The sequence below is a fragment of the Nycticebus coucang genome, chromosome 15 (assembly GCF_027406575.1).
Source record: "Nycticebus coucang isolate mNycCou1 chromosome 15, mNycCou1.pri, whole genome shotgun sequence".
Lineage (NCBI taxonomy): Eukaryota > Metazoa > Chordata > Mammalia > Primates > Lorisidae > Nycticebus > Nycticebus coucang.
This window is the reverse complement of record NC_069794.1, coordinates 70,365,340-70,381,190: the sequence shown is the minus strand read 5'-3', so window position 1 is coordinate 70,381,190 and position 15,851 is coordinate 70,365,340. Positions and strand designations below refer to the sequence as shown.

The window sequence follows — 15,851 nt, the reverse complement described above, 5'->3', positions numbered from 1 at the left end:
CTCACAAAAGACTAAGACTGGCTGAGCACTATGACTCACAGAGTCTCAGAGCCTCGGGAGGCTGAAGCAGAAGGATCTCTTGAGACCAGGAGCTGAGGACTATAGTTATGCTATGGTTACGCGAATAGCTACTGCACTCCAGCCTGGGCAACATAGTAAGACCCTCATCTCTATAAAAAATACAAAAAATAGGCCAGCATGGTGCCATCCACCTGTAGCCCCAGCTATTCAGGAGGCTGAGACAAGAGGATTATTTGAGCCCAGGAGTTTAAGGTTGCAGTGAGCTATGATGACGCCATGGCACTCTATGCAGGGTGACAAAGAGACTTGTCTTTAAAAAAATGAACTACATGGGACTTCTCTTTGGAAACCAGGCAAGCAAAAAAAGAATGGAGTGAAATATGTGAATAACTGAAATAAAAAAACTCATCAATCTAGACTTCTGTATCCAATGAAATTATTCTTCAAAAGTGAAGGAGACAGGGCGGTGCCTGTGGCTCAAGGAGTAGGGTGCCGATCCCATATATTGGAGGTGGTGGGTTCAAGCCTGGCCCCAGCCAAAAACTGTGAAAAATAAAATAAAATAAACTTTAATTTAAAAAAGTGAAGGAGACAGCTGCATGTAGTGGCACACACTTGTAACGTTAGCACTTTGGGAGGCTGATGTGGGTGGATTGCTGGAGCTCAGGAGTTCGAGACCAGCCTGAACAACAGTGAGATCCTGTCTCTAAAAAATAGCCAGGAGTTGTGGCCAGCACCTATAGTCCAGCTACTTGGCAAAAAGAGGATCATCTGTGCCCAAGAGTTTGAGGTTGCTGTGAGCTGTGATGCCATAGCACTCTACCAGGGGCAAGAAAGTAAGACTCAGTCTCAAAAAAATTAAAAAAGAAAAGAAAGAAATTCTTCAGAAAGAAGGAAAATTACACAGATCAGAACTTGGCTCCATATAAGTAAAGGAATAGAGAAGGAATAAATGAAGGTAAAAATAGAATTTCTTTTTATTTTTCTTAATCTAACAATAGTTTGCTCAAAATAATAATACCTACAATGTATTGGGTGGTGATAGCTTCTGTATAAGTGAAGTGAAAGGACAAGAAAGAGGACTGTGGCATACTCTGTCACAAGCCACCTGCATTATCTGTAGTAGCAGTATAGTGTTATTTGAAGGGTTAGTTATAAGTGCATGTTGCAAACTCAAGGGCACTAAAAAAAGTACAGAACCTATTGAGGTTACTTTCAATAGGTTCCCACGGCAATAGAATTCAAACCATGGTCTCGGGCTCTTCCTGCCCCCACCCAACTCTGCCAACCTCCCTTCTCTCCTCCTTACTTAGCCACCATGGCCATCTCATTTTCCCTGGAACCCCTCAAGCTCTCTCCTGCGTCAAGGTCTTTGCCCTTGGTAGTCACTTGGCCTATAATATTGTGAGAAGGACTCACTCTTCCATACCCCTGAGGTCTCTGGTCAAAGTTACCCTTATCAAAGAAAGAGACCATCATAGAGCAACCCCCATTACTCTCCATCCTCTTACTCTATTTTGTTTTTCTTACCAAAGCTTGATCATCACCTAAAAGTGTGTGTATCTGTGCACTCAACATTAAAGATCAGGGTGAAAGCTTAGCTAGCACTGGGGAGTCTGAGGTGGAAGGAACGTCTGAAAGCCAGTAGTAGTTCCAGGCCAATTTAGGCAACACTGCAAAAATTAAAAAAAAAAAAAAAATTTAAATAAGTTGGCTGCTTGGTCAAAAAAGGATACTACTGAGCATGTTGAGCATGTTACTCAAAAAATTCTACATACTTAAGTCTTTTTTACCAATGTATCTGAAAGTGTGCAATAAATTAAAAGCTATGTAAAAGCTTTTAACTTGATGCACATTTTTTCTTTGTTTAGGGCATGTTTTACTTTTCTTGTGGGCCTAGTGGTGAGACAGCAGGCATTTGGGTAAGCAGCGAGGATCCATCAAAGCCCTCAGCTGTCAGCCCTTTGAATCCTGGGTTTTCCTTTAGTGAGCTCGGAGGTGATATTCCTTCACCTTCATTTCTACCAGAGTGATATATAAGCAGAGGGCAAGAAGGAAGAAGAAACAGCAGTGCCCACCCTATAGCACTAGGGCTTTGAACAGTTCTCCAGTTTCCAACTTCTCTGCCAATACTGTTCCAAAGAAATAAAGATCCAACATCACATGCACACATTGCACAGCTGAACTGAACTCGAGGCCAGTCACAGAGTATAGTTCCCATGCTCAAGGAGGTGTTACTATTTCTGAAGAGTTGACATTGCCTCTGATTTGTTTAACCTCACCTCTGACGCTTAAGTGGAAGACATTTAACTCTAAACTGAACAATTAAGTGGTTTGGGATTTTTTTGCAGTTTTTGGCCGGGGCTGGGTTTGAACCTGCCACCTCCAGCACATTGGGCCGGCGTCCTACTCCTTTGAGCCACAGGTGCTGCCCAGTTAAGTGGATTTTTAAAGACATTTTCCTGATATTCCCTGGAAAAGTACGAGGCAAACTACAAAGTCAGAGTCTGATGAAAACAAAAGCAGCATAGGACAGGTGAATTACTGCTAAGTTTTATTTCATGGAAATTGCATATCTTTGAATCCTGGGGTGCAAACTGACACTAATACCATCTCAATGCCATAGTTATAATAAATTAGACAAAAGAATGAAATGCAGGAAGGAAAACCATACTGAGAAAAGTTAAAAGAATCCTACAAATCACTGGCAGTAGTACTACAGTTAATTTAAAATACAAAAATTAAATATAAATATTCCACAAGATGGCACCCTTGCTTTTCCAATTTTTTTTTATATCTTCCTTGAGCACCAAACATGATCTTAACAAAAACCAAGTGCACAATAAGGAAGATACACAGAAAATTACAGAATATCTCAAAAATGGCTTGCTTACTGAAGGAGAAGCACTATGAGAACGTTAGGCTGACAGGCCTGAACTAAGTATTGACCAACGCATAAAAGCACCAATTCAGAGCTTCAGCATGCTCACCATCAGCGCAGGCTGCCTGTGTTTGGTCCCATGCGCTAAGGAAGGAAATTAATCTTTGGAATCCCTAGGCAATACCTTATTACTAGCCATCTTATTACTGCAGCATTTTCAGTACCAAATCTTTACTAAAACCATTTCACGAACTCTTGTAGGTGCTGTCTTCTTTCTAGGAAGATGAAATGGGAGGAAACGGTCTGATGATAATACTTATAAATACCTGGCTTTACATAATATTTAAACATTAAATACTAGGAGAAAATATTAGTAACTTCTTTATGTATTGTAGAAAGTCACACAAGCTCTCCCCAACTACAAAATGTTATGATCCAAAGAGAATTAAAGGAATGTTTTTTGCAGTTTCTTTTAAAGTTATAAAAATTTGGAAACAACATGAATGTCCACCACCGTGAAAATGGATAAATTGTACTATAGAGTTGTGCAATGGAATTCTAGGCATCCGTTAAAATCGGGAGGAAATAAATGACGCTCCATGACTTTGCCATTTGCTAAGCTATTATCTCTCCATCCCATGCAGACTTGGCTTTGACATGCTGGGGCGGGACCCTGCAAGGCCCGGCTTCCCTCAGTCTTTGTCCGCGGGCGAGGCCGGCCCACAGGTGGCAGTAGGGAGCAGCTGCTAGCTCCGCCGAGGGAGGGGGCGCGCCCCTCTGTGTCCTGTGTTGTTTGTGTTCCCGCGGTCCTGCTTTCATCCCGACGGCCGTTAGTACCAGTCTCCGGCTTTGTTTTGTTTTCCTTTCTACTCCCAGCCTCACTGTGTCCTCTCGCCGCCCCTGCCCCTCCCTGAGCACGGCGGGGCCTCTCCTTCCAGCTTCTAGATCTAACAGCCCCGCCCCGGCACCGGTAGCTGCTGCTGCTTCCAGCATTACTGTCTCCGTGTTGTCACAGGGCCCTCTGCTTCAGCTCTCTAGCACCTGTTTAACTGATTCCTTCTATTACATTTTCTCCCTTGACACACTTCGTGTGGACCCTGACCAATAAAATGACCATGTGCCGGGAACTATAGATAACATGACACAGAGAGAGACGTGTTAGAATATCTACATCTACATATATGTATGTAAAAAAGTTTATATACACATATAAGTACATATATACATATTTTTACATATACTATATTTGCACCTATATATATACTGTATATAAAATTTCTTCTAATCCTCACAACAAAAGCTATGAGAAAGATACCATTATCCTTATTACACAGGAGAAACGGTCTCAGGGAGGCTACTGAAATTCTGCAGTATTACATAGGTATTTAGTGATAAAGCTGGGATTTGAATCCAAATATCCCTGACTCCATAATCTATATTTTTCCCTTATGCCCTTAAAGTTGTGTAGACCTCAAAGTCAATTCATACTTAACAGTATTCTGTCTTTTTACCTTATAATGGAGGTAAAATATAATGCTAGGCCAGCAGGGTGACTCATGCCTATAATCCTAGCACTCTGGGAGGCCCAGGCAGGTGAATTGCCTGAGCTCATAGGTTGGAGACCGGTCTGAGCCAGAGCAGACCTTGTCTCTAAAAATAGCATAGTGAAACTCTGTCTCAATAAAATAAAATAAAATACTATTCTGGCTCAGTGCCTGTAGCTCAAGTGGCTAAGGCGCCAGCCACATACACCGGAGCTGGCGGGTTCGAATCCAGCCCGGGCCTGCCAAACAACAAGGACAACTGCAACCAAAAAATAGCTGGGTGCTGTGGCAGGCACCTGTAGTCCCAGCTACTTGGGAGGCTGAGGCAAGAGAATGGCTTAAGCCAAGGAGTTGGACGTTGCTGTGAGCTGTGATGCCATGGCACTCTACCAGGGTGACAGCTTGAGGCTCTGTCTTAAAAATAAATAAATAAATAAAAATAAAATAAAATACTATTCTAATCACCAGAGAATTTAGCTACCCTATGGAAGGCATGATCATTTCAAATTCCAAGTTACTTGTCACTCACTCATTCAATTAATATGATTTTATGCCTTTTTGTGTCTGGCAATATGCTGGTAAGCAGAACAGAACTAGTCCCTTCTTTAAAAAGCTTATAGTCTGAGGAATGAGATTTAACATGGATTTAACACAGATGGGCTGCCTGACTACAAAGGTTTTTCCAAATGCAGCCCCCCTCAATGCATGCACGTAAGAGCTTGGCATCTGCCCTTGTCACTATCTAGGATGGCAAGTACACTCTGCCTTTGTTTACCAGGAACTTGTCTGTTCTCAATCCTTGTGATCTTGTAGTGGTACGTATCATAGCAATAGAGATGGTGCAGCTACATAATGTTTCCTAAAAACCTGCTCTTCTCCAGTCTTTGAACACCTGGCCTTCCATGTAACTTGTGACGTCAATCAGTGATCCTAGTGGCCTCAGCTGAGCCCAGACTTCCTCTGCAGCCTAAATGCAATCAATAACACAGGGGGGAACAGATCAATGAACAAGTGGTCAGGAAGCTGTCTGGGCAACAGACTTCCAGAAGAGCAGAAATAAGAAATCTAACGAAATCAGAAACTCACTTAGTAATCAGTCAGGAATCTATTTTTTACCCCACTATGCCAGCTAAATCTTTCAACTCCCTTTTAGCTGCATTTCATTAGTCAGGAAACTGATCATTAGACAACCATTCAGTGAAGAAAAAGACAGACCTTGCTGCAGTCAAGATCTGCTGATGGATACTAAAATTAGAGGGAGAAACTACAAAAAAGCAAGATTTTTGCATAGCCTCAAAGTACTTTCTCCCTAAATACTCATTAATTACTGTAATGGTTGAACAGATTCTTCAATATTCCTCTCTCCAGGAGGTATAATTTAATTCTTCTCCTTTTGAGTGGGTCTGGATTTAATGACTATTTTTTAATGAACAGTACAGGGAAAAGGAAACATTGTACAGTGGAGACAGCACCTTAACCAAGTGACCAAGATTGACATCACCAGTAAAATGTCATGTGGATATCGAGGTACCCACTTACATGCCATGAGAAAAGCATATAATCTCTGTAGTTGTTTTCTCAAAAATCCACCCCAGTCTACTCATCAGAAAACATAAGACAAACCCAAATTGAAGGATGTTCTACAAAATACCTGAACAGTACTTTTCTTTTTGTCCTGTTTTATTTTTTCCAGCAATTGTTCTTATTCTCCTTTATTACAAATCATTCTCTTTAACAATAGAAGAAAGCATTTTGGCTGTTGAGGAGTCTTTAAATTTTTTTATTTTTATTATAAATGGACAAATTATATAGTTGCATATATTTATATGGTACAAAGTAATGTCATGATGCATGTACACAAAGTAGAATAATTAAATCAAACTAACATTAACATATCTATCACCTCAAAGATTTATTTTTTTGTAGTAAGAACATTTGAAATTGACTCAGCAATTTTGAAATATTCCTCACACTAACTATAGTCAGCATGTTGTGCAATAAATCACTAATGCTTATTGCTCCTTTCTCACTGAAGCTTTGCACACTCTGACCAACATCTCTACAGCTCCCCTTCCCCAACCTTGGTAAGCACCTTTCCACTCCTCTTCTGTGAGCTTGATTATTTCAGATCGCACGTATAAGTGATAATATGCCATATTTGTCTGTCTATGCCTCCAGTCAGTATTGGTTTTCCATGCAAAACATGAAAAGACAGGTGGCGCCCGTAGCTCAGTGGGATAGGGCACTGGCCACATACACCGAGGCTGGCAGGTTCGAACCAGGCCTGGACCAGCTAAAACAACAATGACAACTGCAACAACAACAATAAAAAAATAGCCCAGAGTTGTGGCGAGCACCTGTAGTCCCAGCTACTTGGGAGGCTGAGGCAAGAGAATCGCTAAGCCCAAGAGTTGGAGGTTGCTGTGAGCTGTGATGCCACTGATACAGGACAAGTGGCATCCCAGCCAGGTCAGCCTGCTGCCTCTGCCTTGGTGATGTTGGTGCAGTGGCAGCAAGCAGCGGAATCATCGGGCTGGAGTGTAGGCAGGGGGTCCCCATTTCCTAGGCCTGGGAATGAAAGGGATTGTAGCCATTCATTTTTTGCAACCCAGACATGTTGTTCCAGACATGTCCCAGACACACTAAATGTAAACTACTAAGCCCTAAATGTAACTACGGAGGGCCCCATGTGACTATATATACCTCTAGACAAAGAGCCTACAGACATACAAGGAGAGAGAGAGCACTTTTCTCTCCTGACTCGAGTTTTCTCTCTCTGCCAAGAGCTCTGGCGCTTCTGTATTCTTTTCTGTAAATAAATCCTGTCTTACCACTGATCTGTGGTCCGCAGATTCATTCTTCGAATCACCTAGACCAAGAACCCACTGAAGAGCGAAATTCCGATATCACCACGGCACTCTACCCAGGGTGACAGCTTGAGACTGTGTCTCAGGAAAAACAAAAACAAAAACATGAAAAGACAGAAACATCCCCCCGAGACTAAAAGAGAATAAGAAAACCTGATGATGAAGCATAACGAGAGACCCGTGAATAGAAAAGAGAGAAGGAGGTGAAATCTGAATAAACTCTGCAGTGATGTAAATAGTATGCCCACATGAATTTCTTAGTCTTGATAAATACACCCTGGTAGTATAAGATGACACTTGGGGAAGCTGAGAGAAGGGTGTGCAAGGACTATCTGTATTATCTTCCTAAGTCTTCTGTAAATCTACATTATTTCAAAATTTAAACACTTAAAAAGGGCCAAGCAATGTGGCTCATGCCTGTAATCCTAGCACTCCGGGAAGCTGAGTCCAGTGGATTCCTTGAGCTCAGGAGCTCCAGATCAGCCTGAGCAAGCACCAGACCTCGTCTCTAAAAATAGCTAGGCCTGGCTATAGTCCCAGCAGGCGCCTATAGTCCCAGCTATTCTGGAGGCTGAGGCAGGAGAATCCCTTGAGTTCTAGTTGGAGGTTGCTATAAGCTAGGCTGATGCCAGGACACTCAAGCCTGGGGCAGCAGAGCGGAACTCTGTCTCTAATAATAATAATAGGGGCCAGGCCGCAGTGGCTCATGCCTGTAATCCTACCACTCCGGGAGGCTGGGGGCGGGAAGATCGCCTGAGCTCAGGTGTTTGAGACCAGCCTGAACCAAAGCGAGACTCCATCCCTAAAAAGTAGCTGGGCGTTGTGGCGGGCGCCTGTAGTCCCAGCTACGTGAGAGGCTAAGGCAAAAGGATCGCTGGAGCCCCAGAGGTTTGAGGTTGCTATGAGCTATGGTGCCGCGGTACTCTACCCAGAGTGACAAAGTGAGACTTTGCCTTAAAAAAAAAAAAAAAGAGAGAGAGAGAGAATGAAAATATCTTAAAAACTTAAAAAGAAAAAGGGTGAGGGGAACCGCCGTATGCTGAAACCCGCCTCAACAGTTGCAGGTGATGTTTCTGGTGTTTAAGTGACGTCACTTACCGCAAAGTCTGGAAAGGAGAGGGTGGCGGGGCTCGAACCTGCTCCCTCGTCAGGAAGCCAGGCCTGATGGGGGCGGGGCCCAGGGCCGGGCTGGGGTCAGGAACTCGGCAGGCAGAGCGCGCAGGTGGAAGGGCGCGACCCGAGCAGGTGTGAGCTGGGGCTCGCCGGCCGGCCCAGGAAGCTAGGGCTCAGAGTACCGCGGGAGGCGGCGAAGCTGCAGGGACTTGACGCGGCCGTAGGTGAGTCAAATCGTTCAAGTTTGTTAAGCAGATTTTCCGACCGTGGGGTGGAGACAAACAGAAAAGAACGAAGAAAAGTTGCGTGACATCAAATATTTCGTTCCTTCCCTGGTGCCTGGAACGCAGGGCGTCAGAGCGCGCCTACGCGAGTGAGCGACCACGGGGAGGACCATGAGGGTCAGCAGGCGTGGGCAGTGGCAAGAGACCTGAGCTGAGCCCATCTGGAGGGGCCGGCAGGACGCACCCGGGGAAAGGTTACATGAGTGTGCAGATCAGCTCTCTTGCCACAGAGAAGGCCTCTCCTCTCTTTTTCCTCATACCGCCCTAAGCCTTCTCCTGCTCTTTGTCCTCCCCAGTACTTTACTGAAGAATGTGGTCTTTGGGTCGGCGTCTGTAGCTCAGTGATTAGGGAACCAGCCACATGCACCGGGGCTGGTGGGTTCGAACCCGGCCAGGGCCTGCTAAACAACAATGATAACAATAACCAAAAAAAATAGCCAGGCGTTGTGGCGGGCGCCTGTAGTCCCAGCTACTTGGCAGCCTGAGGCAAGAGACTAGTTTAAGCCCAAGAGTTTGAAGTTGCTGTGAGCTGTGACCCCATAGCCCTCTACTGAGGGCAACATAGTGAGACGCTGTATCAAAAAAAAAAAAAAACCTTGGTATGTGTCACACTTTATGGGGGCAAGACATGATTGCAAGAGGGACTTTACCTAACAATTGCAATCAGTGTAACCTGGCTTATTGTACCCTCAATGAATCCCCAACAAAAAAAAAAGAATATGGCCCTTCTGGAGTATGACTGGAAGATAAAAGGGTGTAATGGTGAAGATAGCACGGCTTGTTTAGACTTTCTTGGCATCTTTGTGTCTTCAAGGATATACTTCCAGGTATAGAGACATCACCTCTCAAATGAGGACCTTATAACCTACTTCAGGTAGAAGAGAATTCTGTTATGCCCTGCTTCAGGGGAAAAGGGCAGGTCACAGAGTCCTTGTTTCCGCTGTTTCCTCAAATGCCAAGGTGCCATATGCTAGCTTCTGTTGCTTGTTAGCAAAAGAACATTAACTTGCTCATGTTCGCAGCCATTTAAGACAGAAACGTTCCCAAAAGAATGAAAATGTTATTACCTCCTCAAAAATGTGTCCTCACTAGAATTACTTTGGGACAAAGAAATAGATTAGAAATATTTTCTAATGGTGTGCACGGTGGCTCATGCCTGTAATCCTAGCATTCTGAGAGGCTGGGGGCTGGTGATTGCCTGAGCTCACAGCTTCCAGATCAGTCTGAGCCAGAGCAAGACCCCATCTGTAAAAACAGCCCAGCCAGCGGCACCTGTGGTTCAAAGGGGTAGGGCGCCAGCCCCATATGCGGGAGGTGGCGGGTTCAAACCCAGCCCCGGCCAGAAACTGCAAAAAAACAAAACAAAACAAAACAACAACAACAAAAAAACAGCCCAGAGTTGTGGCAGGGGCCTGTAGTCCCAGCTACTTGGGAGGCTGAGGCGAGAGAATCGTTTGAGTCCAAGAGTTGGAGGTTGCTGTGAGCTATGACGCCTGGCAGTCTACCAAGGGCAACAAAGTGAGACTTTGTCAGAAAAGGGAAGGGAAAGGAAGAGAAGGGTAGGGAAAGGAAGAAAGGAAGGAAGAAAAGAAAGAAAGAAAAGAAAGAAAAGATTTTCTAGATCCCAAGAGTCAACATCTTCTTAGAACATATGGCAGTCACTTAGAAATCAGAAACTAATGTGATCTGGTTGGTGACTCCAAAAGTTAGGAAATAGATTACAATAGAAAACTTCGAATTTCCATTCAACAATTACTGCTAGATGTTGACGGTGTTTGCCTGTAGGTGCCAGCTACCTAGGAGTCTGAGGCAGGGGATCTGTTGAGCCCAGGAGTTGAAGATCATTCTAGGCAACACGTTGAGACCCTGTCCTAATCCCCCCCTCCCCCGAATTAATGTATGGGTACATATGATTAGGTTACATTGTTTGCCTTTGTTAGGTAAAGTCTGTTTTATTTGAGTCCTCCACCCAGGAGGTATGTCCTTATGCCACTACATTGTGCCTGGCGTTTACCAATTCTCCTACCCCTTTCTTGAATTTAATTATAATATTCTCTAGTGAGGCAATTTTTTTTAAGTTAGTTACTAAATATTTCCTATTTGCAAAGCACTGTGGGGAAAACAGGATATGTAAGATGCTGTAGCACAGTAATAGCTCACTGTAACCTTGAACTCCTGGGCTCAAGGGATCCTCTTGCCTCAGACTCCTGAGTGGCTGGGACTACAGGCACAACATCTGGCTAACTTTAAATTCTTATATAGAGATGAGGATCTCACCCTATTGCCCAGTCTGGTCTCAAATCCCTGGCCTCAAGCAATCCTCCCACTTCAGTTTCCCAAGGCTCTCAGATTACAGGTATAAGCCAGGCCAAGAAATATTTTCTACCTTCAAGAATTATACAAGGTAGTAAGCAAGATGACTCACTTCAATTATTATCAAACTATTTATATGTGTCATTATGTGTTGAATTGTGTCCCCCACACAAAAGATATGCTGAAATCTTAACCCCCAGTAATCCAGAATGTGCCTATGTTAGGGAATAGGATCATTGAAGATATAACTAGTTAAGATGAGGTCATACTGGAATAGGATAGACCCTTAACTCAGTATGAGACAAGAAAGAGACACAGGCTGGGTGGAATGGCTCACACCTATAATCCTAGGATGTCAAGGCATGGGTATCCATCACTTGACATTAGGAGTTTGAGGCTGTAGTAGTGAGCTATGATGGTGCCACTACACTGTCTCAAAAAAGAGAAAAAAGAAGAAAAGAAAAAGAAAAAAGAAAGACACAGATATAGGAAAGGACAATGGCACAAGATGATGGATTGGAATGATGGCATTGCAAGGACTAATGGCCACCACCAAAAATGAGAAAGAAGCACCGGAGAATTCTCCCCTACAGGTTTCAGAAGGAGGATGGACTCGCCTACACCTTGATTTAGGAATTCCAGCTTCTAAAACAACAACCGGGAGACAACAAATTTCTATTATTTTAAACCCACTTAGTTTGTAGTACTTTGCTACAATAGCCCTAGAAAACTGATATTCTCGTTTTGTAGCTAGTATAATAAACAAAATGGCATAACAAAATAAATCATTTCCAGTTGATGTGGCACTTATAGAAAACATGGCATTTGTGGTGAGCTTTAGTAGCATGATTTTGATATGTAGAGATGACAGGAGAAAGAGCTTTATGTTCTTGCAATCCAAATTCCATCTTGAGGTCTAACCCTTCTAAGCAGTCTCTGGAGAAAACAAGCTGAATTTGATCCACTTTCATGCCCTGAACCTAACATTACTAAATAATACACTCCCTTTTTTTGGAGAATTTTCCCTAGATTTTATTTGTTTATTTTTATTGTTTGTGATTCATTGAGGGTATAAAGAATTAGATTACACTGATTGCATCTGTTCAATAAAGTCCCTCTTACTAATATAACTTTTAAGGCACAAAATCAGAGAGAAATGAATATTTTACACATGCTTTATTACTTCAAGCAGTAGTATTCAATTATTAAATACTTACTTACTTTTATTACCTTTATATCACACTATACACACAGAAGGGGAAAGATTTTTTTTCTTCCTATTTTTAGTGAGCAGTTAAAATCTCAGTCCAGGGTGGGCATGGTGGCTCATGCCTGTAATCCTAGCAGTCTGGGAGGCTGAAGCCCATGGATTGCTTGAGCTCAGGAGATCAAAACCTGCCTAAGTCAAAAGCGAGATCCTATCTCTATTAAAATAGGAAAACTAGCCAGGCATTGTGGTGGGCACCTGTAGTCCCAGCTACTTTGGAAGCTGAGGCATGAGGATCGCTTGAGCCCAAGAGTCTGAGGTTGCTGTGAGCTAGGATGACATATGGTGTTCAACTCCAGGGAAACAAAGTGAGATTCTGTCTCCAAACAAAACAAAATAAAACAAAACTCAGTCTAACCAAAATGTAAATCCTAGTAACTGGAACTCTTATTAAGAATGCTGTCTGGGGTGGTGCCTGTGGTTCAGTGAGTGGGGTGCTGGTCCCATATACTGAGGGTGGTGAGTTCAATCAAACCCAACCCCGGCCAAACTGCAACAATAAAAAAAAAAAAAAGAATGCTGTCTGAAATTAATTCTAATGCTTTTGACCTTGCATTATGATGTTTTAACAGTGATGTTTCTAAGTTCTATCATGATTACAGTTATTGCTTAGCAATCTTCTGTTGTAAAGAAATTCTTCAGATTCCAGTAGTCATTTGAGGGGCAATGAGAGGGCTGTTTACATACTTTCTTTCATACAACTCTAATCTTAAATTTGGGTTCCAAATCAAACTGACGGACTCCAAATGGCTTCCATCCTAAATCACAGGCCTCTACTGGTTCCATCTTGAAAAAGAGAGGGGTAACACCTCAAACATCTGCCAAATTACTTCAAAGCACAGGGATTCTTAACGAGAGCGGCACATCAAAATTTCAGATGTCTTTTAACAATATACATTCCTCGCCTGCACTCTGGGCAGGGAATGGCCTTATCATATTTGAACAAGTGCCCTAACTAATCAGGGTACCAAGGACCCCAGTGGAGCAAGTTCTGAACACAGCAAGGCCCAGGGCCCACAAATCAGCTGAGGAATCATTTCTGGTAGTCTTCTTATCCCCATGATTCTCAATCCGCAAAAGCCATCCCCTCCCCCCAATTAAAGGGTGTTTTCGGCCTCGGTGGGTGCCATCAACCCCAAGGTTTACGTTTCTTACACCTTCTTCCCATCCTCCCTTGCTCACCAGCCAGTCTGTACCCCGTCCCGCCACGCCCCATGGGCGGTCCAGAGCCGCAGCCCCGCCTCCGCCTCGCCCGGCCGCGGAAGCCCCGCCCCCGAAGGCGCTGTGACCGCCTGCGGCCCGCGGCCTGGGCGGCAGCGTGGGGAGGGAGCAAGCGGGATGCTGAGCGGGGGCGGGCCCAGGCCGGGCACCGCCGGGGGAGGAGTCACAGCTGCGTCTCTCACTTTCGCTTCCGCTAGCCCTGCGGCGGAGGCGGAGGAGCTGGACGAGGAACAGTCCAGAGCCCCCGACTTGTTCTCGCTGCCTCTGCAGCCGCCGCCGGGGGTCTGGCGCTGCCCAAAACCTTCGGGCACTGGGCTTGGCCGTCGCCAGCAGAACATGGCGCCCTGGACGCTGTGGCGCTGCTGCCAGCGCATCGTGGGCTGGGTACCAGTGCTCTTCATCACCTTCGTGGTCGTCTGGTCCTACTACGCGTACGTGGTGGAGCTGTGCATATGTGAGTACCGGGCGCGGGCCGCGGCTCGGGCGGAAGCCAGGCCTCTATGTCCCGCTCCTCCCGCCGCCCCGCAGCCACCGCGGGCTCTGGGTGTCCTGTCCCGGCTGCGGTCGGGAGCGCCGAGGCCTCAGCACCGGTTGATTTATCCGAACCCACAGCCTGGCCTTCGGGCGACGTCTGGGTTCCCGAGCCGCGCGGTGACTTCTCAGGGTGGGCTGGGTTTGGGCCCAGCGAGACCCTGAGAGTTTCCTGGTTTCTGCGGTCACCAGACGCCGCCTCATCCTTTGGTGAAGGAATGTTCAGAAAAGGATTTTTTTTGGAACGGGAGTGGTCGAGCTTCATACAAGGTTTTGGTGTATGTGTTTTAGGCCTTCTTTGCTTTTGTTAATTTTTTTAAAAAGCAAACTATTCCTTTTAGATTTTGTCCAAACAGCGCGAGAAGAGACAGACGCCTGTTACCTGCAGAGCGCGCTGCCGGGGTGGGGGAAGGGAGGTGTGTCTTCTGAAGGCCTCAGGGAGGAGGCGGGTCAGTCAGCCTGGGAGGACCTGTGAGCTCCCGCTTCTGATTTTGGGGGGTCCTTGACCTATTTTAAAGTTCCTTTATTTCAAGGCTGAGTCCAGCGACTTATACAAAATGTTGCTCTAAGGCAGAAAGAGCGGGTGGAATGGTGCATCGCCTGATTATCTTTTTCTAAACTGATTATTGTGTAGGTTTATGTTTCTTACACATTCTGATTTGGGGATCTTGTTTTATTTTCGTTACTTCCATTTACCTGATTAGTTTTAAGTTGTTTTGTGTTTGTTTGTTTTTGAGAATATCACTCTGTTGTACCAGCCTAGAGTACCATGGTATCAGCCTGATTCACAGCAACCTCATACTACTCGGTTCAAGCAAACCTCCTGGCTCAGCCTCTGCAGTAGGTGGGACTACAGGCACCCACACAACGCCTCGCTAATTTTTCTGCTTTTAGCAGAGATGGGGTCCCCCCCCTTTGCTTGGGCTGGTCTCTTAATCCATCCACCCTCAGAGTGGTAGGATTACAGGCGTGAATCGCTACGCCCAGCATTAGTTTTTAGCATCCTGTTCCCACCTGACTCCCCAGAAAAAAAGGAGTATCATTGTAGTACTCTTCAAGGAGTTAACCTTCTAGTTTGAATAAGAAATAGCACTGTAGCTGGGCACGGTGGCTCACGCCTGCTGTCCTAGCATTCTGGGAGGCGGAGGTGGGTGCATTGCCTAAGCTCACAGGTTGGAGACCAGCCTAAGCCAGAGCCAGACCCTCCCCACCTCTAAAAATAGCCAGGCGTTGTGGGAGGGTGCCTGTAGTCCCAGCTACTTGAGAGGCTGAGGCAAGAGTATATCTTAAGCCCAAGAGTTTGAGGCTGCTGTGAGCTACCACACTACGGCACTCTACCAAGGGTAGAGAATCTGTCTCAAAAAAAAGAAAGAAAAAAAGTAAATAGGGAGTCAATGTTGCCTTTTCAAAATCCCTGGGACAATTACAAAGGACTAAAATGAAGGCAGATTTACTTGGCCTAGAAATAGCCTGTCAAGTTAATATAGGATACCGAGGGTGACAAACTGAGACTCTGTCTCCAAAAAAAAGAAAGAAAGAAATAGGACTGTAGTACTCTTCAAGGATTTAACCTTCTAGTTTCAATCTTGCTTTTAAGATTGAAGGAAATTGGCTGGGTACCTGTAACTGAGCAGCTGGGGGGGGGCTAGCCACATACACTGGGGTGGCAGGTTCCAACCCACGCCAGGCCTGCCACACAACAAGGACAACTACAATAACAAAAATAGCCGGGCGCTGTGGAGGGTGCCTGTAGGCCCAGCTACTTGTGAGGCTGAGGCAAGAGAATCACTTAAGCCCAAGAGTTTGAGG

The 15,851-nt window shown here is 45.0% G+C and overlaps 1 protein-coding gene across 8 annotated transcripts in view; it reads left to right on the top strand.

Annotated features, from left to right (window-relative positions):
* Positions 1-13,631: 13,631 nt before the first annotated feature.
* The window catches only part of ZDHHC20 (zinc finger DHHC-type palmitoyltransferase 20), an 85,976-nt gene continuing 83,756 nt past the window's right edge, over positions 13,632-15,851 (top strand). For 3 of the 8 annotated variants that reach the window (XM_053563694.1, XM_053563696.1, XM_053563699.1), the window contains exon 1: positions 13,637-13,965. In XM_053563694.1, coding sequence (XP_053419669.1) covers positions 13,848-13,965 — 118 coding nt within the window. In that variant the 5' untranslated portion in view covers positions 13,637-13,847. Of the gene's footprint in view, positions 13,966-15,851 lie in introns of all 8 variants that reach the window. The other 5 variants (XM_053563698.1, XM_053563700.1, XM_053563693.1 and 2 more) reach the window with 4 other exon arrangements.